This window comes from Microtus ochrogaster, chromosome 7 (genome assembly GCF_000317375.1).
Source record: "Microtus ochrogaster isolate Prairie Vole_2 chromosome 7, MicOch1.0, whole genome shotgun sequence".
NCBI classification, from domain to species: domain Eukaryota; kingdom Metazoa; phylum Chordata; class Mammalia; order Rodentia; family Cricetidae; genus Microtus; species Microtus ochrogaster.
Genome location: NC_022014.1, coordinates 31,689,536 through 31,713,623, shown reverse-complemented (window position 1 = coordinate 31,713,623; position 24,088 = coordinate 31,689,536). Strand labels below are relative to the sequence as shown.

At 49.1% G+C, this 24,088-nt stretch overlaps 1 protein-coding gene across 1 annotated transcript; it reads left to right on the top strand.

The window, feature by feature from the left end:
* The first annotated feature begins 35 nt into the window (after positions 1-35).
* LOC101997334 (myosin-3) lies at positions 36-21,979 on the top strand. The gene is made up of 39 exons (XM_026780482.1): positions 36-239; positions 1,799-1,942; positions 2,434-2,590; positions 3,047-3,074; positions 3,363-3,471; positions 3,972-4,064; positions 4,592-4,655; positions 4,736-4,834; positions 6,047-6,150; positions 6,230-6,368; positions 7,007-7,125; positions 7,225-7,374; positions 8,392-8,562; positions 8,657-8,963; positions 9,089-9,159; positions 10,032-10,119; positions 10,204-10,321; positions 10,640-10,763; positions 10,861-10,997; positions 11,784-12,039; positions 12,238-12,480; positions 12,572-12,748; positions 12,874-13,019; positions 13,100-13,190; positions 14,071-14,460; positions 14,552-14,678; positions 15,708-15,826; positions 16,013-16,209; positions 16,715-16,898; positions 17,534-17,699; positions 18,008-18,132; positions 18,581-18,889; positions 19,007-19,210; positions 19,290-19,415; positions 20,440-20,610; positions 20,703-20,807; positions 20,977-21,072; positions 21,172-21,309; positions 21,861-21,979. The coding sequence occupies exons 1-39, from the start codon at positions 36-38 to the stop codon at positions 21,885-21,887; spliced, it is 5,823 nt and encodes a 1,940-aa protein (XP_026636283.1). The 3' UTR covers positions 21,888-21,979.
* The last annotated feature ends 2,109 nt before the right edge of the window (positions 21,980-24,088 follow it).

The following is a 24,088-nucleotide window of genomic DNA, read 5'->3' as shown; positions in this document are numbered from 1 at the left end:
GCTCTGACTGCTGGGTTTGTTCTGCAGCTGACGCCATGAGTAGCGACTCTGAGATGGAAGTGTTTGGCATAGCCGCGCCTTTCCTCCGCAAGTCAGAGAAGGAGAGGATCGAAGCCCAGAACCAGCCCTTTGATGCCAAAACCTACTGCTTTGTGGTTGACTCAAAGGAAGAATATGCCAAGGGGAAAATTAAGAGTAGCCAGGATGGGAAGGTCACCGTGGAGACAGAAGACAACAGGGTAAGGTGTTTGCTCTGTTTCTTCCTCAGCACTGACCCCGCTCCTCATATGGCTGTGCAGAAGCATCCCCACCTCCTCCACCCACTTCCGCAGCCAGAGCCTGGGTCTGGAATTCAGCTGCTGAATCAGCCTTAGGTATCCAGACACTGGGAGAAAGCAGAATGCCCTGACCTCTATAGCCAGATGGGAGATAGGCCCACTGGTGGCATTTAGTTTTGGGTGTCTTTTGTCATTGTTTGCATTGTCCTGGGCCAGAGGACCAGCTTCACTGTCTCAAGGGATGAGTACTTCTGGAATACCCACTGCTAGTAGTTCCCCCAGTTCTGTCAATGGTCATCTAACCAAAGAAGGTAAGGAACCCTAGAGGACCACAAGGTCAACGCCAAAACCAGACTCTCTCTATCTGAAATGGGATGGGCAGTTGAGCCCACTATATTCTGTGGGAGGCAGGGAGACAATTGGGACTTGAGAAAATCTTGTATCCGGAAATGTTACAAAGAAGTAAATAAAAGAGCCGCGGGTACGGCTCAATGCTAGAACACTGGCCCAGCACATGCAGGGTCCTGGATTCATGTGGTGTGTGTGATGGAGGCAGAAGCTGAGTCAGGGACAAAGAAGATGCAAGAGATGAAGGAAATGGTGTCATACAGGAGAGCAGGGGGGAAAGGGGGCAAGACAAACATGGATGCTCCCGGAATGAACCTCTACATATTCCAGATGAAGATGCCGAGAATAGGCTTCCAGAGCAGGGTGGGAGGCAGAAGCTAGACTCCATTAAGGGTTATCACTGGGTCTAGGGAAAACATGCCTGAAAGGGTACAGGGGAGCCCATGGCCCAGGGTAGCTTAAGGGAGGCAGGGAAGAAGCAGCTTTCTGGCCCACACTGGCTATTTCCAGAGTCACTCCAAAGAGAAAGAAGGACAGGGGATGACAGGCCCATCTACAGGCTCTTCACAGAGGAAAGCCCAGCCCTTGGTGGTGGAAGTCTCTCTCTCAAAGTAGAGATGTAGCTATGCTGCAGAAAGGGGAGGACGAGCCAGCAGCTCTTCCCCAGGAGCAGGGAAGGAAGAAGGATGGGGGGTCTCAAGGCTGGGCAGCGGCTTCTACATCTACAGAGCAGCGAAGCTGGCAGACCCTGTGGGCACCAGCCCAGGGATACAGGGACACTCCTCTCATTTTCTGTTGTCCCTGCTGCAGACATGCCCTTTTCTCTGCGCAGGTAGGAGAACTAGGGACAGCCAGCGCCATGGCCAAGCCGCTCTCTTTGGCTCCCATGCTGTGCCATGGGCCCCCACTCAGTCCTCAGAAATCCTCTTCCATAACCTCTTTCTCTATCCTCCAACTCTAAGCCCATCAGACAGAGGAAATCAAAAGTCCTGAGTGGTGGGAGAATACATGCTGTCCCATACCACATGCCACGGTTCCCTTGTTCTCCCTTTCTGCCACCCAGGCATTTTTTTCTGCTCACCTGGCTAGCGGTCTCTACCAGGGTGGCCAGACACCCACAGCTGTCCAATGACTGGGCAAGGTTAGCTAGACTCATGACTCTTCCCTTTCAGACCCTGGTGGTTAAACCAGAGGATGTGTACGCCATGAATCCCCCCAAGTTCGACAAGATCGAGGACATGGCCATGCTCACGCACCTGAACGAGCCCGCCGTGCTGTACAACCTCAAAGACCGCTACACGTCCTGGATGATCTACGTGAGTGGCTACTCGCCAATAGGCTCCCCTGGGGTGTCAGAGATGTGGTGAGGTCAGGGGAAGAGAATCTTTGAAAGAGTCCTCTTTGATTGGGGCCCAAAGAGAAGAGATGGAGTAGGGAAGAGAATGACAAGAAAGATGGAAAGGCAAGAGATGGATGGGATAGGAGGAAGGGGGCTGGAGGAAGGAAGGTGGGGAGAAGGGAAATTAGGGCGGAGGAGTCAAAGAGCAAGAAAGCTGAGGTCACAGTGGGGTCAGCATGGTACTAACTGTGGGAGGACTGGATACTTTCCTCTTCGAATTTCAGTTGCTTCATCCATCAATAGAAATCTCTTTCTTATGAGTTATGGAAAGAAGCCTGGGATAATAATAAAGGCAGTATCTATATATACCTATATATGTATATGCATATAACACATATGATATACATATATACATGTACTATATGTATATGCATTATGTATGCATATATGAATTTTTTCCTCCCACAGACCTATTCAGGCCTCTTCTGTGTCACCGTCAACCCCTACAAGTGGCTGCCGGTGTACAACCCCGAGGTGGTGGATGGCTACCGAGGCAAAAAGCGCCAGGAGGCCCCGCCCCACATCTTCTCCATCTCTGACAATGCCTACCAGTTCATGCTGACGGGTGTGCTTTTGAGGAGAAAGCATGGGGACGGGGAGTGGGAACTAGACAGGCTCAGATCCCTAGCAAGGATCTAGGGAAGGAGGGGCAAGGAGGAAAAGAGGCTTTAGGTCCTTGGGGCGGAGGGGCGCGCAGGGTGAGAAGTTTGCATTTAGTGTAGATATTGATTAGACTATGGGGAATGAATCCTCTTAGGGATCAGAGACAAAGGCTGACCATCTCAGATGGTTCAACCTCAGAGGATGAGAAGCTTCAGTTTTCCTCAGGGGCTTCACTTCTCTGAGTCTCATTATAAGGACAGAAGCTCTTTATCCCCACCTATGACTAAACTGACAAACAAAAAATAAATAAGCAAATAAATAGAGGGAAAATGAACGAAGTAGTGCGGTCTACTGCCTTCGTGACAGATACAATCTCTTTGGATGTAGCCATCAGCTCTGTCTTCTTCTCCTTTGACAGATCGTGAAAACCAGTCCATCCTGATCACGTGAGTAGCACTGCTTAGAGAGGTTTGGCGGCTGGGGCCAAGGATGGTAATCTCTCAGTTCTGCTCATTAGCTAGATTTTGGAGCAAAGCCCTTGGTGAAAAGACAGGTTGGGGAATGGGTAGAAAAGCCTCACAAACTGGGATTGCCCATGCTTAGATCAACTAAAGCGGTAGCCCAGGTCCTCTTCCTCTCTGTGTGTCGAAAGTGTGGAAGACCACTGGGTGACATCCTAGGGTGCTGGTTTACGAACAGGACTAATTTCTTTGCCTTTCTATCCTTCTAAACAGCGGAGAATCCGGGGCAGGGAAGACTGTGAACACCAAGCGTGTCATCCAGTACTTTGCAACAATTGCAGCCACTGGGGACCTCGCCAAGAAGAAGGACTCCAAAATGAAGGTGGGGAAGGGAGCAAGAGCCTGGGGGACAGCGTGCGGTTGACCAGGGGTCTAGATCCTGTGATTTCTTAGCCGATGAGACACTAATACTTTATAAGAAGGTGGATCTAGGGGCAAGTGTGGGAGCTTGTTCCTTCCGGGTAGCCTCACAGACAGCAGCCTGAGAGCACTGGGAGGCACATACACCCCCTGACTCAGGGTCCTGTGTGGCTATGAGAGGAGTGAGAGCAACCTAACTCACTGGAGGGTCCAATGAAAGCCTGTCACTCGGGAGATCCAACTGCTGACAAGTACAAGAGTGCTGCCCAAGTGTCTCGAGGAGGCCAGACTGCTGACGTGGTTGGTCTTTCAGTCCTCAAGTCAGGGAGGGAAAGCCTGGCATTGCTGGAGCAGCCAGGAAGACAGGCAGGCCAGGAAAGCAGAGCAGGAGACGATGTTTTGAAACCCTGATTTTGGGGCTTACAAACACAGGCTCCCTTCCTCTCTGGTTTTCTTGCTTAGGGGACTCTGGAAGATCAGATCATCAGCGCCAACCCCCTGCTGGAGGCCTTCGGCAATGCCAAGACCGTGAGGAATGACAACTCCTCTCGCTTTGTGAGTCTGCCTTTGAATATGACGGGGTGTTCGGCCTGCAGGATAGTCAGGTTCAAAAACTCGATGCTGTAACTGAGAAGGGCTGGATGGTAAAGGCTTTCCGGGGGTTGGGTACACGAGCCAAAAGCTGCTGGGTAAGGAAGGGTCGAGGGAAAGTGTGGCTACATGTTCCCCAAGGTGGAAATGGTGTGTGGAACACTCACTGCCACAGAGGACCCATGAGACAAGAGGGGAAACAGAGAGGGAGAAGAGACCAGTCGCTCACAAGGGCATTAGCCCTGAGAAAGGCTTCGGGTATTGCCTTAAGCACAATAGGAAGAATTCTGTCTGCAGGACATGACATGGTTTGGTACCCTGGTTATTTCATTTATGAGCGGTGAGGAGCATAGGAAGAGGCAGACACACCCAATGGAAGTGAGGGAAGAGAGACAAGACACTTCAGTTCAAACTACCATGGGCAGGGCTCAGGCATCTAGAGGAAGCTTCTCAACCGCAAAAGGATCCAGTCTCCCTCTCCTTCCCCGCAGGGCAAATTCATCCGCATCCATTTTGGCACCACTGGGAAGCTGGCCTCTGCAGATATTGAAACTTGTAAGTAGGTTCAGTGGGACAAGTGAGCTCTCACGGCCATGGGGAGCAGCGTGGACCACAGACCTGTGCTTCCTTTCCAGATCTGCTGGAGAAATCCAGAGTCACCTTCCAGCTGAAGGCTGAGAGGAGCTACCACATCTTCTACCAGATTCTTTCCAACAAGAAGCCTGAGCTGATTGGTGAGGTCACAGGGGTAGGGGGTGGGGCTTTGGGGAGGGTGCTGGGTGGGGCAGGAAATTCGGCTTTGGGCTTTTGGATCATTAGATCCAGGAGAGTTAGTTACACCTATAAGTGACTCTACAGTCAATGGAGATTTATATCCGTCGTGGGATATGGCTTTTTAGGCAGCAAATGTACCGTTTTTAAAATTATTGTGTAGTATTCATTGAGTATGTGTGTGGAGGGCAAGTGTGTCTGTGGATGTCTGTGCACATTTGTGCATAGGGAGGCCCAAGGCTGACTCTGGGTATTTTTCTCAATTTCTCTCAACCTCAATATTAAGGCAAGGTCCCTCACCAGAGCCGGAGCTGCTCGAGGCAGCCAGTATGCTGCTAGGACCCCCCTGACTCTGGCTCCTCGGCACTGGGATTACAGGAAGACCCCAACACCTGCCTGGCTTTCATATGAGTTTTAGGGGAATTCGAACTCCAGTCCTCATGCTTACATGGCAAGCACTTTACCTGCTGAGCCATCTTCCAAGCCCAACTGTACCAGCTTGAAAAATCTGATCACATGGACAAAACCATTTATTGTTTCTATGGTAGGCTTTGAATAGTTAAGTGCTTAATGGTCCTTGAGCGCCCCCTGGTGTTCTCACAAGGAACCACCTTAGCCACGTAAGGCCAGTGTAAATCAGGCAACAGCCCAGCTAGAGAGGATCATTCTGCTTCTAGATTTGTAGCTGATAGAGGCCTCTATGCTCACTACCTTCTTTATTTTCTGTCTGCCCCAGCTAAGCCTTCTGGGATCCAGCCTACAAGCAGGCTTCCAGTTTCCAGCCAACTTTAGAAAAGGCTATCTGTATCAGCCTATGCTTTCTCCAGCCCGGGCTCTTGTCCCAGCACATACTCGTCCATTTTACTTTATTCACTGTCCCCAGCCTATGCTGGCATGCAGTGCTCAATTGCAATGCAAAAAGAGAGACATTTTTTTCTTTCTAGAGTTCTCCACTTACACAGCATGGGGGCAGGGGGATCGCAAAGGTTCCCATGGATTATGCTTTCTGTCGTGACCTGAACAACATGAAACTGTCTAGACCCTAGAATGCTCTACTTCTACATTCAACTTTGGCCCCAGTGGTTGATGTCCCAGGTCAGGGCTCAGGAACACAATTCCACTGGGTGAATTTTTCACTACACGTGTGTGAACTCCTCAAACATTTATCGTTTCAGAGTTGCTGCTGATTACCACCAACCCTTATGACTACCCGTTCATCAGCCAGGGTGAGATTCTGGTGGCCAGCATCGATGATGCTGAGGAGCTGTTGGCTACAGACGTAAGAAGGAGCACAGGAAGGTGGGAGAGCCTCTCCCTGGTGAGGGTAATGGATAGACAAGCTGTTCTTTCCCTCGCAGAGTGCCATTGACATCTTGGGCTTCACCCCAGAGGAGAAATCTGGACTTTATAAGCTGACAGGGGCTGTGATGCATTATGGGAACATGAAGTTCAAGCAGAAGCAGCGAGAGGAGCAAGCTGAGCCAGATGGCACCGAAGGTACATTGTCACCCCCGCAGGCTAGAGAGCCTGAGCAGAGGGGTCACCGCCTGGGGCCATCCGGGGCCTCTTTTGAAAATGATTCATCTTTCTTCCCCTCTGGAAGGTGGATGAGCTTTTTCTGGGCCTGCAATGAGTATAAGGAACTATCAAAACAAAAACACTTGTTAGTCTTGTTAGTTTCTCTCTCTCTCTCTCTCTCTCTCTCTCTCTCTCTCTCTCTCTCTCTCTCTCTGTGTGTGTGTGTGTGTGTGTGTATCCTATATATAGCTCATGTGTGGAGGTCAATGCACAGGTTTCAGGAGTCTGTTCTCTCCTTCCATGATACCTGTCCCTGGGGTCAAACTCAGATGCCAGGAGTGGTGGCCTCTGCCTCTACCTGCTGAGCCATCTCTCTGGCCCCTCTGCCCATTTGTACTGAATTTTTAGAAAGGTCTTATTCCAGATACAATGTGAAATGGCCGGGGTTTTCTGGAACCAAATCCTGCTACTTCATGAAGTCTCCTACACTCTCGAGTGATGTAGAGTCACTGGCCCACACAGATATTTAAGGGATGGGAAGTATGAAAATGCTGAGATAGAACATCTGGTTGGCTTCCCTCCTACCTCACTGAACATGGTCCTTTCTCTCCGTCCAGTGGCCGACAAGACAGCCTACCTGATGGGCCTGAACTCTTCGGACCTCCTCAAAGCCCTGTGCTTTCCCAGAGTGAAAGTCGGGAATGAGTATGTTACAAAGGGTCAAACCGTGGACCAGGTAAGCTTAGGGCTACCTGGAGGCCAGGAGGGCCCTGGGACCCTGGGGCCCTGATGCTCACTGCCGGCTTACTTGTGTTTGCTGCCTTTCCTCCCCCAGGTTCACCATGCCGTGAATGCTCTCTCCAAGTCCGTTTATGAGAAGCTCTTCTTGTGGATGGTCACTCGGATCAACCAGCAACTAGATACAAAGCTCCCAAGACAACACTTCATTGGGGTTTTGGACATCGCGGGTTTTGAAATTTTTGAGGTTGGTGTTATTTATGTTTTCTTATATCTCTGCATTGAGAGTTTTCATAACCTTAATGCAGGTCAGCAAGATGGTTTTCTTGCAGGAAGGATAGAAAGAGCGAGTCAGGTAGGAGGGAAATAGCACAGCACGACAGTTTACATTGTTTTCAGACAGTGAAGAGGCTGGGGAGAAGGTTTAAGTCAGTAAAGTGCCTGCCTCGAAAGTAGGGAGACCTGAGTGTGATGCCCAGAATACATGCATTAAAAAAAAAAATAAAAAAAGCTGGGAATGGTGGTGTGTCTTAGCAGTGGGGATGCGGCGAAGAGTGGACCCCTGGGGCTCACTGGTCATTCAGCTTAGAAATTTCCAGGTCAATAAGAGATCTTGTCTCAAAATAATAATTTTAAAAAAGGTGGGTGGTGGATGTTGCTTGGGGAATGACATGCTCAAAGCTGTCTTCTGGGGAATGACATGCTCAAAGCTGTCTTCTGGTCTCTGCAGACACACACACACACACACACACACACACACACACACACACACACACACACACACACACGGCTGTAGGCTTCCTTCAAGGGGAATTTTCATGATATCACCAAATCGGTAAAACTGAGAAAAATCCAACGCAGAGGCAGAGAAGTGGAAACTTCTGCTGTCAGTCATGAACTGGTTGATTGACTTACCTGGCAGGTTCCGAGTTAGAAGCAAATGTTTACCAGTGTTTACCAGGTGGCTGTCATGCAGGCGAGAAGAAGGGAGGCTTGTAGGTTAGTTGAGAAGGCACAGAAGCCCACAGGTCATGCAGAAGCATAAACCCAAAATAAGTGCCAAGAGATGCCCAGAGGCAGGAGAAACATCTAGACAGAAAGCTCTCCAGAGGAAATGTGATCTGATCCAAGCTTCGAAGAATCATGACTGGTTCTGAAAACATAGATGAGCAGGTGGGACTTGATCCAACAAGGAGGAATGCTGACAGAGTTTCATTTTGAAAGAGGTCTAATTTTTCATGTGAACATTGTATTTCGTTATCAGTATAACAGCCTGGAGCAGCTGTGCATCAACTTCACCAACGAGAAGCTGCAGCAGTTCTTCAACCACCACATGTTCGTGCTGGAGCAGGAGGAGTACAAGAAGGAAGGCATTGAGTGGACATTCATCGACTTCGGGATGGACCTGGCCGCCTGCATCGAGCTCATCGAGAAGGTATCCCCCCCTTCGTCTGCTCTGAGCCCCCTTCCCATGTATCCTGCTGCTCGTGTAAACATACTCAGATGCCTTTGTCTCACCTTCAATCCAGCCGATGGGCATCTTCTCCATCCTGGAGGAGGAGTGTATGTTCCCCAAGGCGACAGACACCTCCTTCAAGAACAAGCTGTACGACCAGCACCTAGGAAAGTCCAACAACTTCCAGAAGCCTAAGGTGGTCAAAGGCAAAGCCGAGGCCCACTTCTCCCTGATTCACTATGCGGGCACCGTGGACTACAGTGTCTCAGGCTGGCTGGAGAAGAACAAGGACCCCCTGAATGAGACCGTAGTAGGGCTGTACCAGAAGTCTTCTAACAGACTCCTGGCGCATCTCTATGCCACCTTTGCTACAACAGATGGTAACTAACAGACTCCAGACATGGGGGTGGGGCTTCGTCCTCACACGATCATCTCCCTTCTCCCACACATCCAAAAAGACTCGGTAGAGTTCTTCACAGTGTCTGGCCCCCTTTGTGTCTTACAGCTGATGGTGGGAAGAAGAAAGTCGCTAAGAAAAAAGGCTCTTCCTTCCAAACGGTCTCTGCTCTTTTCAGGGTAGGAAACTTTTGTGTTCATCCAGCCACAGTTCACTTGAGTCACAGCAAGAGGAGCAGTGCTGAGATGCTAGACTTGATTTATTCAAGGGTGGGGATGCTGCCTGAGCAGCAATGAGGGCCGACAGCGAGGAAGGCCAGTAGACAGCCTGACAGCTTACAGATGAGGGCTACACACACATGGGACCCAGATTTCTTTCCACTGGGTACTATAACAAGCAGGGGTGGCCAGCTGTGGAAGCGAGTTCTCAGTTCTAACTCTGTAGTTGCCTTCAGGACACCTGAGGTAGTACTCCAGGCCCCTGGTAGAGACAGACACACTTTTCTCTATTGATTTGGGAAACCACTTTGTGGTTGGTGAGCATCTTGAAACCTGGAAGAAAGATGATTGAGGGGGGTCACATTTCCCTGTCCTTAGGACCAGAATGGTTTAGACTTCAGATTTTTTTTTTTTTACTAATTCATATATAATGAGATTTCAAGTATGGGGCCCAATTCTAAACACAAAATCCATCTGTATTCCATGTATGCCTTATACAGGTAGGCTGAAGGTAATTTTGATATTTGAAACCTACTGCTGTTTTGTCTCCATAAGGTGGGACTTTTTTTTGTCTGTCATGTTGGTCCTCAAACAATTTCAGACTTATAAAAAGAGGAAATTTTTAGGTTTTAGTGCATTTTAGATTTTTCAAGCTAGGAATGTCTAAGTTGTGCCTGTGGTCTCTATGTCCGGCCTTTGGGACTGTTTAAGGACAGAGTTAATATCACAGTTCTCAAGTTGAAGCCATGTCTTTGCGTTTTCTCCACCATGCATGTATTTGTCTCTGTGGAGGTTTACAGCAGACTGCCAAAGGACATCTTTTCTTCTTTTAGGAAAACCTGAACAAGCTGATGTCCAACTTAAGAACCACGCATCCTCACTTTGTACGCTGTATAATACCCAACGAGACCAAGACCCCAGGTGAGACACCCGCCAGCCCTCCAGCGGCTGCTTAGTCTGTAAGCACTTCCAAGGGATGCTCAGGCATCTTGTCTGTGTTCTCAGGGGCCATGGAACACAGCCTGGTCCTGCACCAGCTGCGGTGCAATGGGGTACTGGAAGGCATCCGCATCTGCAGGAAGGGCTTCCCCAACCGGATCCTGTACGGGGACTTTAAACAAAGGTATAGTTGTCCTTTGACATGGATAAGGGCTGGAGTTTGAAGGAAGACATATCCCAAGAAAAAGCCTTTTTAAAAAGAGAATTTGTGGTTAGTCTTCCACGTGAAATGACCTACTGCTTGGTGAAGGTTCAGTAACAGTAGAGGGAATGAAAGCCCTGGCCCCAAGGCCTCTGCTCCAGGTCACTCTCTAGAGATGTGTCTGTGGGCAGGTTTCTTTAACTTCTTGGAAATGAAGCTTCCGGGTCTATAGGAAGAGAGGCCTGTGATCACCAGTCTTTGCCAACAGCCTGTGATCATTTCTGTGTCCACAAACGGCAGATACCGAGTACTGAATGCCAGTGCCATCCCTGAGGGCCAGTTCATTGACAGTAAGAAAGCCTGCGAGAAGCTCCTGGCTTCCATCGACATCGACCACACACAGTACAAATTTGGACACACGAAGGTAACACACCGATTCTGCCTCATGCTGTTGGCCTCTGTGTCCTCTTAACCCAATGAGCCAGACGACTCGTTCTTCATACCTATCCTTCCTCCTGAAGGTGTTCTTTAAGGCTGGTTTGCTTGGAACCCTGGAAGAGATGCGGGATGATCGCTTGGCCAAACTGATCACTCGGACACAAGCCGTGTGCAGAGGGTTTCTCATGCGTGTGGAGTTCCAGAAGATGATGCAAAGGAGGTAGAGCCGGGACTTCAAGTATGAGCTCTTTGGGAGAAGGGGAATAAAAGAATCCCTTGTAGGGATGAGCAATAATTTTTTTCTTCTCAAATTATTTATTTATTTATTTTTGTGTTTATGTGTGTGAACATGCATGTCAAGGCAAACTTGTAGGGGTCAGAGGGCTATTTACAGGAGTCAGTTCTTGCCCTCCCCCCCAGGTGGGGCCTAGGAATCCAGATCAGGTTGTCAGGCTTAGCATCAGCCACCTTTACCTGCTGAGCTATCTTGCTGATCTGTAATTGGTTGTTTTACTCTTTACTTTGGCTTTTTGGATGAGCCTGCCACCAACCAGCTCCCAAATTAATCACACATGGAGTCTTAGTCTTTCTTATGAATGCCCAACCTTAGCTTGGCTTGTTTCCAGCCTGTTTTTCTTACCTTAAATAATACCACCTATCTTTTGCCTTTGGGCTTTTTCCTTCCTCTATTTCTACATGCCTTTTCTTTACTTCTTTCTCTGGGGCTTGCTGTGTAGTTGGGTGGCTGACCACTGATGCCCTTTTCTCCTTGTTCTCTTGCTCCTTCTTCTCTTCCACATTTCACCTTCTATTTATTTTCTATGTCTTCCAGCCCCACCTATCTTTTCTCCTGCCTCGCTACTGGTCATTCAGCTCTTTATTAGACCATCAGGTGTTTTAGACAGGCAACGAATCACAGCTTCCCGGAGTTAAACAAATGCAACGTAAAAAGAACAGCACACCTTAAAATGATGTTCTGCCACACTGAGCCATTCTTTGTTTTCAGGGAGTCCATCTTCTGCATCCAGTACAACATCCGCGCCTTCATGAACGTCAAACACTGGCCCTGGATGAAGCTCTTCTTCAAGATCAAACCCCTGCTGAAGAGCGCAGAGACCGAGAAGGAGATGGCCACCATGAAGGAGGAGTTCCAGAAAACCAAAGACGAGCTCGCCAAGTCGGAGGCAAAGAGGAAGGAGCTGGAGGAAAAGCTGGTCACCCTGGTACAAGAGAAGAATGACCTGCAACTCCAAGTACAGGCTGTAGGTCTTGAGGAATTTTGCGTTTTTATGTTCCAGATTTGATTACGGTTCTGGGAAAGCTGGGTTAATGAGGGTGGGTCTTGGGCGGGTGCTGGGTTTTACTTGGATGGAGTGCCTCGTAGAGGACTTTCATAGAATAAAAGACAGCAATTTCTCAACCCTTCCCTCCTGAAAGGGCATTGCTATTTCTTTTTAAAGGAAAGTGAAAATTTGCTGGACGCTGAGGAACGATGTGATCAGCTTATCAAAGCCAAATTCCAGCTGGAGGCCAAAATCAAGGAGGTGACAGAGAGAGCCGAGGACGAGGAGGAGATCAATGCCGAGCTGACGGCTAAGAAGAGGAAGCTGGAGGACGAGTGCTCAGAGCTGAAGAAAGACATCGATGACCTTGAGCTGACTCTGGCCAAGGTGGAGAAGGAGAAGCATGCCACAGAGAACAAGGTTGTCACTCTTCTGTTGTTTCTCTCAGCTCGATGGACTCACTTTGAACCAAGCTCCATCTGCCCTGCTAACTGCTTGTGGCGTCTTTTAGGTAAAAAACCTTACCGAGGAACTGGCTGGGTTAGACGAGACCATCGCCAAGCTAACAAGGGAGAAGAAGGCCCTCCAAGAGGCCCACCAGCAGACCCTGGATGACCTCCAGGCTGAAGAAGACAAGGTCAATTCTCTGAGCAAGCTCAAGAGCAAGCTGGAGCAGCAAGTGGATGACGTGAGTACCGGGCATTAGTCTCAGGAGTCTCGAACCTTAGGGTGGAAGAGCCCTGGGCAGGGGCAGGGTGGGGCTGCCCCCTTGGAAATCATTTGATTCTAAAGGGGAAATGATGCCTTCTGCAGCTGGAGAGTTCCCTAGAACAAGAAAAGAAGCTACGTGTGGACCTGGAAAGAAACAAAAGGAAGCTGGAGGGAGACCTGAAGCTTGCCCAAGAGTCCATACTAGATCTGGAGAACGACAAGCAGCAGCTGGACGAGAGGCTCAAGAAGTATGTTCTCCCAAACGTGGCTTCCGTTCTGTGAGTGGCCGGGGATCCCATCCTCACGCACTCTCTGTGTCCCACCGCAGGAAGGATTTTGAATATTGTCAGCTGCAAAGCAAAGTGGAAGACGAGCAGACACTGAGCCTCCAGCTTCAGAAGAAAATCAAAGAGTTGCAGGTAGGAGGCTTGCAGCTCTTGCTTGGCCTTGCCGATGGCTCAGACCCATGGGTGGTGTCTGTTCAAAGCCGTCTAGAGCAGGTGTGGCAGGACTGTGTGGCTGCCAGCCTCACGGGATCTAACTCTGCCAGGCTGGCGTGGTAGTGGGGACAACGATGGCCATGTTCCCCAAACTTGCAATGAAATGCAAGGAGGTGAGTGGGGGAAATTTCCAGGGTAGAGATTATATCAAGGCAGGAAAGATTCCTTTGGAGAGAAATGAGCAGCATTTATGTTCCTCTGGGGGGAGGGGCATCCAGGAGCAGATTTATCTGGTGGGAATAAAACCTCATCTGCTCTATTGTCATCATCATCATCATTGTTATCATCATCATCATCATCATCATCATCATCATCACCATCACCATCACCATCACCATCACCATCACCATCACCATCATCATCATCATCATCATCATCATCACCATCATCATCATCATCAGCCGCAGCAGCAGCAGCATTTTGAACTACTTTTCTATATTAATGGGCTTCCGTGTGCTAGTTCATCACATGCATACAGTGTGCCCTTACTCCGCTAGCTCCCTCTTCATCACTTTCCCCACCTTCCTAACCTTCAACAATCACTGTTTCATATTCAGATTTGACTTAAATTCTTCACATGAAAATGTGCACTATGTGTTTTTCTATATCTAGTGTCCTCCATTTTGTTGAAAATGGTAGGGTTTTGGGTTTTTTTTATATAGTTGAGAAATATGCCAGCATTTAAGTAAAGGACGTTTTCTTCATGCATTCGTGGGTTGATGGCACCTACTCCGATGCCTTGTTAGCTGTTGTGAATAGCGATTCTGAGTCTCTTGCGGGAACTGGCTGCCCCCTATAGGCTCGCATCGAGGAACTGGAGGAAGAGATAGAGGCAGAGAGAGCCACTCGGGCCAAGACGGAGAAGCAGCGCAGCGACTATGCTCGGGAGCTGGAGGAGCTGAGTGAGCGGCTGGAGGAGGCGGGAGGGGTCACCTCCACTCAGATAGAACTGAATAAGAAGCGCGAGGCCGAGTTCCTGAAGCTGCGCAGAGACCTGGAGGAGGCCACCCTGCAGCACGAGGCCACCGTGGCCACCCTGCGGAAGAAGCACGCAGACAGCACCGCGGAGCTGGCGGAGCAGATCGACAACCTGCAGCGCGTCAAGCAGAAGCTGGAGAAGGAGAAGAGCGAGTTCAAGCTGGAGATTGACGACCTCTCCAGCAGCGTGGAGAGCGTGTCGAAATCCAAGGTGAGGGGCCTGCTGGGCAGATCCAAAGAGGACACCGGCAGTGGGTCAGCCTAAGGCCACCTGCAGACCTCCCTCCCCTTCCAATCCCCAGGCCAATCTGGAGAAGATATGCCGAACTCTGGAGGACCAGTTAAGTGAGGCCAGGGGCAAGAATGAGGAGACCCAGAGGAGCCTGAGTGAGCTGACAACCCAGAAGTCCCGGCTGCAGACAGAGGCCGGTGAGCCACGCGCTAGGATGCTGCACCCCGAGACCAGAAGGCTCTCCTAGCTGGGGCAGTTCCTTTGGGGGAGAGAATGTTTTGTTTTGTTTTAGCTTTGCTTTGTTTTCTTTTAAAGACAGTGTCCCAACAATAACATTGACTGGCCTGGAACTCCCTCTGTAGACCAGGCTGCCTGGAACTTATAGAGATCTGCCCGCCTCTGCCTGCCCAGATCTGGTGTTAAAGGTCATTGCTAGGATACCTGGGGAAGGAGGATTTCTAAAAATACATTTCAGGAGAAAGGAGATGGAAGCAATCCATATAATAGGCTGTTGCAAACATCCAGGAGAATACCAGGTGAAAATAAACAATGAAGCAGACAGAACTTGCATCTGACCAAACCTGGATAGGACCAGGAGGGAGGACCAGCGGCCTTTCATTTAGGAATGACAGAGAGTGAAGACAGAAGTGGGCTGAACACAGCAGGCTCATGGTGTAGGAACAATAAAGAGGACAATTTGGGCATTCACTCAGGAAATGCAGCTCCAACCAGCCCTGGCACCTCGCCACAGAACAATTGAGTCTTTGCTGCAGCCATAGGCCTGCAGAAGGGGAAAAGAAGCAAGTTTTATGGTACCCTTGGAACTGCCTTCTCGGGTCATAAGCTCCCCACTTCCCTTCTAACTTCTGTATACACCCCAGCTGATCATATTCACCCAGGAATCTAACTTCAAATTTCTAGAGGTGAAGTCTTAAGTGGTTTTCTTCATGACACACCTGAAATCCTTAGCCTCTGGGGTGGTGAAGAGATGCCCTCGGCAATGTTCAAATTCATAAAGGTTCTCTTATCTGTCACTGGCAGGCGTCACGCCCAGCTTCCTATAGTTTACAACAGCATTTTATTAGGATGGCATTTCCTCTTCATGGATACACCCATACCCCCTCAAGAGGAGGTCGCCACCTCTTTACTTGTCCTCTGCCCCATTACCACGATGTCTTGCCCTTGGTGAGTAAGTGAATGAATGAGCTATTTCCTTCCCAACACAGGTGAGCTGAGCCGTCAGCTGGAAGAAAAGGAAAGCATCGTATCTCAACTTTCCAGGAGCAAGCAAGCCTTTACTCAACAGATAGAGGAACTCAAGAGGCAGCTGGAGGAGGAGAGCAAGGTACCCATTCTGAAGGATGCTTTCTTGGTCTCATTTTCAAATGGCACATGCAAACTAAAATCAAGATTGAAAAAAAAAAAGAAAGCAACTTTATTCAGATGGTGGTGATAGCAGGTCATACCTGGTTTGGGTGGCATACACAGTCCCAATCTATTAGGGTATCTTTTGATTTTTTTCTTTTTTCAGGCCAAGAACGCACTGGCCCACGCTCTGCAGTCCTCCCGCCATGACTGCGACCTGCTGCGGGAACAGTACGAGGAGGAGCAGGAAGGCAAAGCTGAGCTGCAGAGGGCGCTGTCCAAGGCCAACAGCGAGGTGGCCCAGTGGAGGACCAAATATGAGACGGACGCCATCCAGCGCACGGAGGAGCTGGAGGAGGCCAAGTAGGCGACTCTAACCAGAACTTTTTTTTTTTTTTTTTGTTTTTTGATTTTTGTTTTTCGAGACAGGGTTTCTCTGTGGTTTTGGAGCCTGTCCTGGAACTAGCTCTTGTAGACCAGGCTGGTCTCAAACTCACAGAGATCCACCTGCCTCTGCCTCCCGAGTGCTGGGATTAAAGGCGCGTGCCACCACCACCCAGCTAACCAGAACTTTTAAGTGAACCTATGGCTCAATACACTGGCTTTAGAGCGACTTGGGATGAACTTAATGAACCTGTTTTGTTCCTAGACATTTCCCCATCATGTGTACATTGTCATAATTCTTTAAGACATCAGCTTTGATCCTGGTTAGACCTGAGACGGGCCATTGATCACAGACTTTGAGTGGATTGGGGTTTATGTGCAGAGGCACGGGAGCCATGCAGATTGGTGACTCCATCTTGATGAGCAGTGATGCTCAAGACAATTGAAACTTACCAGTGCCTGCTTCCTTCTCATTTTCTTGAAGAAAAAAGCTCGCCCAGCGTCTTCAGGATTCGGAGGAGCAGGTTGAGGCCGTGAATGCAAAATGTGCTTCCTTGGAAAAGACCAAGCAGAGGCTGCAGGGGGAGGTGGAGGACCTGATGGTGGATGTGGAGAGAGCCAACTCCATGGCTGCTGCTCTGGACAAGAAGCAGAGGAACTTTGACAAGGTGTGGAGCAGCTCCATGTTGGCTGAACTCCATGGTGCAGGGGTGTTGGGGGCTGTGGGAGGAAGAGATCAGCCCCCTATTCTGCCCTGCTCTAGCGCCGTGGTCTTAGAAAGATCCCTGAATTTCACCAGGATGTTGTTTCTCCGTCTGTGATGGGGACTGGGAAGAGGGTGGAGCAGAAATTCCTTTGGGCAATTGTTAGCAGTGAGTCAATTTCCATAGCACTCTTAAGGCCAAGAGCTTTTCCATCTTCTTAGATTACCCATGTCTGTAGTTGACCGACGGAGACTCAGACTTGGGTCCCTCCCTGTGACAGACAAGTGTGATTTGAACCAACATTGTAATGAAATACTTCTGGAAGTGCAGGGTCATTTTTTTTTTTTTAAATTAGGAAAAAGATGATTATGTCTGGCTAATTTCTTCTCTAAGAATTCATTTGCTTTTTGGATATGACAATAATTACTGACTGATTATCTCTAGTAAGTTCACAGAATAAAACCTCAGCTTGTCCAGTAACCTAGAGCAGGCAGACCGCCGAGAGCCCCTAACCCTGAGAGCAATCACCTCAGTGGCGACATTCTGTTAGAAGCTTAGCAAAGAGCTCACTAACAGAGCCTTCCTTGCCAATGTTGCAGGTGCTGGCTGAGTGGAAGACGAAGTGTGAGGAGAGCCAAGCGGAGCTGGAGGCGGCTCTCAAGGAGTCTCGATCCTTGAGCACCGAGCTCTTCAAACTGAAAAATGCCTATGAGGAAGCCTTGGATCAGCTCGAAACTGTGAAACGGGAGAATAAGAACTTAGAACGTAAGCAAGGCAAACGGTCCGAGACTGTGGGAACCCCTTCGTCTCACCCATCATGGCCAGTGTGTGTGGGGAGGGGATGGGCGAAACTCTCTCACAGGCTCCTCCACACGGGTCCACGGATGCACCTGTAGAAAATGTTCATTGTCAAAAAGCTGTTGTTTCGAGTCTCTCTATACAGTGTCTTATCTCTGGGAAGCAGAGGTCTCTGGAGTTATAGAGGACTGGCAAAAGGCATTGAGGGGGTGCTTTACAATCCCGGGAACCTGTGCAGAGGCAGCCAAATGCAATGGGAACTTATTGCATTGCAGAAGAGATAGCGGATCTCACTGAACAAATTGCCGAGAATGGTAAAAGCATCCATGAGCTAGAGAAATCCAGAAAGCAGATGGAGCTGGAAAAGGCTGATATCCAGATGGCGCTGGAGGAAGCAGAGGTGAGCATGAGCGGGGAGGCAAAAACCAGAACAGAGGAACCGTGTGGGCCTGGGAGAGAGATAGTCACGCTTTGCCTCGTGGAATCATGGTTCTAATGCCTGCTCCTTCTGCGTGACTACAAGGCCAAGGGAGAAAATCATTGCATTAAAATAGGTCTACCCCTGAAATTTTACAGATTTAACTGGAGTTAAAATAGCTGCTCTTCCTGATCCTAATAAATGGGAGAGTATAAGCACTTTTTATGTCTGAGTGTATAATCATAAATGAATAACAGTGGACTGTTTTACTTCTGCACTGAAGCTAAGTTAGAGACTTTATTTAAAGTAGTTTTTGATTATTATGGGATTTGATTTAGGAATATCTCATTGGAGCTTTGCTGACCCAAGGCTATGTGGTCGGCTCTAGAGCAGCGCAGCAAACTGTTCCTTTTGGGTTTGTCTTTTAAAGGCAGCTCTTGAGCACGAAGAAGCCAAGATCCTCCGAATTCAGCTAGAACTGACCCAGGTGAAGTCAGAGATCGACAGGAAGATTGCAGAGAAGGATGAAGAGATTGAGCAACTGAAGAGGAACTACCAGAGGACAGTGGAGACCATGCAAGGTGCCCTGGACGCCGAGGTGCGCAGCAGGAATGAGGCCATCCGGCTCAAGAAGAAGATGGAGGGTGATCTCAATGAGATTGAGATCCAGCTGGGCCATGCCAACCGCCAGGCTGCAGAGAACCTTAAGCACCTCCGGAGTGTCCAGGGGCAGCTGAAGGTAGAGGGAGCTCCCTGGGGTGGGGTGGGGGACTTCTCCAGCGTCCAGATACGCAAAGACTAGGCAAGGCTTATGGCCTTTAGACCCTCCACTTCAGACACATTGTCTTCTGGCTAGGACACCCAGCTGCATCTGGATGATGCTCTCCGGGGCCAGGAGGACCTGAAGGAGCAGCTGGCGATCGTGGAGCGCAGAGCCAACCTGCTGCAGGCTGAGGTGGAGGAGCTGCGGGCCACGCTGGAGCAGACAGAGAGGGCCCGGAAGCTGGCAGAGCAGGAGCTGCTGGATTCCAATGAGAGGGTGCAGCTGTTGCACACCCAGGTGAGGGCAGGAGCACAGGGTACGGTACAGAGGGTCCACTCCCAGACACACCTATATGACACCCCTTTCTCCTCCCCAGAACACCAGCCTCATCCATACCAAGAAGAAGTTGGAGACGGACCTCACACAGCTCCAGAGTGAGGTGGAAGATGCCAGCAGGGATGCAAGGAATGCAGAGGAGAAGGCCAAAAAGGCCATCACGGATGTGAGGCTCTTGCTTCCTCCCCCTCCCCCAGCGTGGACACCAAGACTGTTACTCATTAAAGCCCTTCTTTCCCTTAACTCTAGACATGACCGCTAGAAGTCTACCCTCTTAGGACACACATGGTGTACATGCTACCCCCAGACCATTCCCATCTCCCATCAACTCACCTTTCCCCTACTGTCTTGTTAAAGCTGGCAGGGGTGGAGGAGAATGGGAGTATCCTTTCTTCTGCCCTTAGAGAGGTATGCTCTTTCATTTGGCATCTGGAAATGAGACCTTCTGAGGGTACTATCCCATCTCGTCTCTAACCTTACTGGGTCTCCAGGCTGTCTTTCTGGTTCTGGCGCTCCAATGGCGCCACCTGCTGCCTTCTGAGGGAACAGCACCCCAATGCCGTTTTTCTTTCAAAGGAAAGAAGGAATGCAAATCCTTACTTCTTGAGTCCCTTCCTCCTGTAATTCTAGGTAGCATGTTAATCTCCTCCAAGCTTCAGCATCCTTTGAAACTGTGTGGTGGTGCTGGCAAAAGAGACTCCCTGGGGTGTGGACAGGTCCCAAGGAGACAGTTTCAGGACACAGCTTCTTACCCAGTCCTTGCACATTATCTGTCTCTCTATCTTTCTATCTATGTATCTATCTATGTATCTATCTATGTATCTATCTATGTATCTATCTATGTATCTATCTATGTATCTATGTATGTATGTATCTATGTATGTATGTATCTATCTATGTATCTATCTATGTATCTATCTATGTATCTATCTATGTATCTATCTATCTATCTATCTATCATCTATCTATCTATCTACTTATCTATCTATCTATTATCTATCTATCTATTATCTATCTTATATCCCAGGTGTAGTTTTTGTCCTGTGGAACGGGACACTTCCTGTGGGAAGTGGACTTCCTCATGGTCTTACCCTTTGTCCTTTCTGCAAGCACGCTCTCTGGTCAGCCCGGCATGCTGGTTTCCACAGCTGGACAGTCTTTGAGCCTTCCCCGCACACTTTGCTTTTTAGGCGGCCATGATGGCGGAAGAGCTGAAGAAGGAGCAGGACACCAGCGCCCACCTGGAGCGGATGAAGAAGAATCTGGAGCAGACGGTGAAGGACCTGCAGCACCGTCTAGACGAGGCTGAGCAGCTGGCACTGAAGGGCGGCAAGAAGCAGATCCAGAAACTGGAGACACGGGTACTTGAAGTGGGAAGCCCCGCCGAGCCTAACTTCCCAGCCTACTCCACTCAGGGAATAGCTCTAGAATAATGCCCCAAACATCTCCCCAGATCAGAGAGCTGGAGTTTGAACTGGAAGGAGAGCAGAAAAGGAACACAGAGTCTGTGAAGGGCCTGAGGAAGTATGAGCGCCGGGTCAAGGAGCTCACGTACCAGGTAGGTGGAAAGAACGCCTGATGTGAGCTTTCGCTCCAAGGTGCAAATGGCGCTCCAAGTCTGGAACAGGATGGACCACTTGCGCCGCCCTCTCCCCCACCCCCCCACTGGCTAGCCCAGGGTACGACAGGGCCCTTCTCTAGTGACACCTCCACGTTCTCATTTGCAGAGTGAGGAGGACAGGAAGAATGTACTGAGATTGCAGGACCTGGTGGATAAACTTCAAGTGAAAGTCAAGTCCTACAAGAGGCAGGCTGAGGAGGCTGTGAGTTAGATGTTTGTGATCATCAGCCTGCCCGTTTTCCACAGGGAACCTTGACAGAAGGGGCATGCGGATTTCACCAGCTGGGCTCTTTGCTTTTAGGATGAGCAAGCCAATGTTCATCTCACCAAGTTCCGGAAAGCCCAGCATGAGCTGGAGGAGGCCGAGGAACGTGCCGATATTGCAGAATCGCAAGTCAATAAACTGCGGGCTAAGACCCGGGACTTCACCTCCAGCCGGGTAAGCTGACCTGGGAAGTGCTCACAGAGACACAGGCCCTTCTGAGCTGGAAGTTGCTGTAGCGAATCCTCTACTTCCCAGCCGGAGAATCCCAAACCCAGAGAGAAAACTTTGTTTATAGTCACCAGCCTGGGTGGAGCGCCACTAGAATCCCAGTCTGTAGCTCACAATAAAAAACAAACAAACAAACAAACAAACAAACAAAAAAACACCTTCCAGAAAACTCCTAGTCCACCGAGCTGTCTTTCAGCGCCCTCTGCCGGTATGAGAGAGGCTGTTCAGGAGCACCCTCTAGAGGTGGCTGAAGGTGTCTGCAATTAACAGTAACCACAGGCTCCTTGCTGCTCCCAGAGGGGACTTATTCTCTCTGTGGACCAGCCTCTCAGGCTATGGAGTGATTTCATGCGGGCTTCCATACGTCCTCCCAAGGACCCCTCAATTCCCTGCCTCCCACTGAAATGTACAAACAACTCCTTAATGCTTGCGGGAAGAGGGCTTCAGGAAATGTCTCTGCTGCTTGACCTGACCGAGAGCATCCACATTCTCTCCAGATGGTGGTCCATGAGAGCGAGGAATAAGCCAGCCCCCCTGACGCAGGGCAGAAGATATGCAGAATGTGTATTTTCATGGCTCCTGACAGTCATAATTTCCATGTGACTCTTTCCCCCATGCAATAAAATTTGCTTTGTTTTCAAGGTGGGCTGTTTGGTCTTGTGTGTCTCCTTCTTCCCCACATGGAAACCATTCCTCTTTTGGATTGTTTTTAAATGCTGAATACTGAAATATCAGTAAACAACTGGTTTGGTAAATTAAATCGGTAATTTTTGTGTGTACGAGTGTGGGGGTGGCTTTTGGTTTACATTTGAGATTAGAAATTTTAACAAATTTCTGGGTTAAGTGTTGCTTTAGTGGAGTCGGGAGGGAGAGTTTTACAAAGCTAATTTATTAATATTACATAAGAGGAACACAAAGGTTCAGTTCAGGAACGCCTTGTTTCAAATTGGGTAGGGTTCCTCTCCGACACTTTTTACAGGGGAAACAGATCTTAATTCTGGTAGATGATGGCTGGGCTCCATACATGGTTTAAATAAATGTCTTGATGTCTGGTCCTTTTAAGAGCTCAGAGGCTGGGGATGTAGCTCAGCAGCGGAGCACTTACCTCACATATACAAGGCTCTGGGTTCAACCTTTAGCCACTGTAAAAAAATGCATTTTTTAAAAAAATAAGGAGAGAAAAAGAATTCAGTATATATCTCCCACTAAGTCCCATTATCTTGGGTGCAGTCTGCCTTATTTCAGAGCTGAATAAACAAACTGCTTACACATCATCCAAGTGGACTCAACTTTTACTCAAAGAGGACAGATGTTGGGAAAGCTGGGATAACCATCATGCTGGTCTGCCAACAGAGCAGAACGCTCTAACCAGAGGTCAGCTCAACAAGTAGGTCGTCACGAGCATGCTCCTCAGAGAGGGGGCCAAGTCCCTTTCCTTACTGAGGACTAGGAGATTCTGGGATGACCGGGCTTGACTCGGATGGGAAGTAAAGGTCAAAGGGTTTCTGACAGTGCTTGGGTCCAAGTCAACACTTGGGTTTGAGGCTACAGAAGGCAGGGGGGCATGACTCTGCCTGGGCTTATCTTTTTGGTGATTCCCAATCATTTTGTCTCTGAAAACACGTGGCACTGATTTGCCTCCAATACTTCATGGTGACACCCTGGCTGGAAAAGTGGCATGCCTTCTTAGGCGGCTGTGACTAAGAAAATCACTGCATTGAGAAAAGACCTCTTCCACGGCCTGACCTGAGGTGGGGCCAGAAGAACAATGGTCCCTTTGCTCCTCCTAGAAGTTAGGAAGGGCTGCTGCATGCTGTCTTCCGTGGGGAGCAGCGGTGGGGAAGGCAAAGGAAGCCCCTTTTCAAGGTATTCCAAGTAGTGATTGCAGGAGAGAGAGAGAGAGAGAGAGAGAGAGAGAGAGAGAGAGAGAGAGAGAGAGACCTGGGCTGTCACCAGTTTTCATACAAAGTAGGAGCCCTTCATGAATTGCTACCAGAAGTAGGAAGAGATGAGGCTGCCAGACATCTGCTGCCTCCCCAGACAAGGGTGTGCACAGTGTTGCTCACAAAGATTCCCAGGCATATAGTCTCCACTGGGTCCCATCAGACCTCTAGATGGGATTGCTACCAGTTCAGGGAATTCAAGGATAAAAGTCGCAACCAGTAAGTCCACAATATGGGGAGCTCATCTGAGCAAATAATAGATAGGGTTTAAAAATATAGTGCATATAAAAATACAGACTAGTAAGGGGGCCTATGCATACGTAAGATTTAACAGGCCTATAAGTCAAATGCACTGTAAGGATTTTTTTTTAAGAATTAACATTAATTATGTTCTATTAAAAATTGTTGTGTGTGTATGTGTGCATGTACATATACACACACACACACACACACACACACACACACACACACACACACACATGTATGTGTCTGTGTGTACCTAAAGCCTCTATGTGGAGGTCAGAAGACAACCTGTGGGAGTCGGTTCTCTTCCACTATGTGGGCCTTGGGGATTGAACTCAGGCCATCAAGGTCAGTGCCTTTACCTAATGAGCCATCTGGCTCGTCAAGAAGCTGTTATGACTGGAATAGTATGAAAGTTAAAACATAGAGACATATTCCCCTGCATCCTTAGGGGAGGGTCTGCCACTGTGATTCTGTTTCGGAACCAGTCCTTATTTTTTTACAGGTTTGTGTTACAACATTTGTAGATGAGAAAGGAA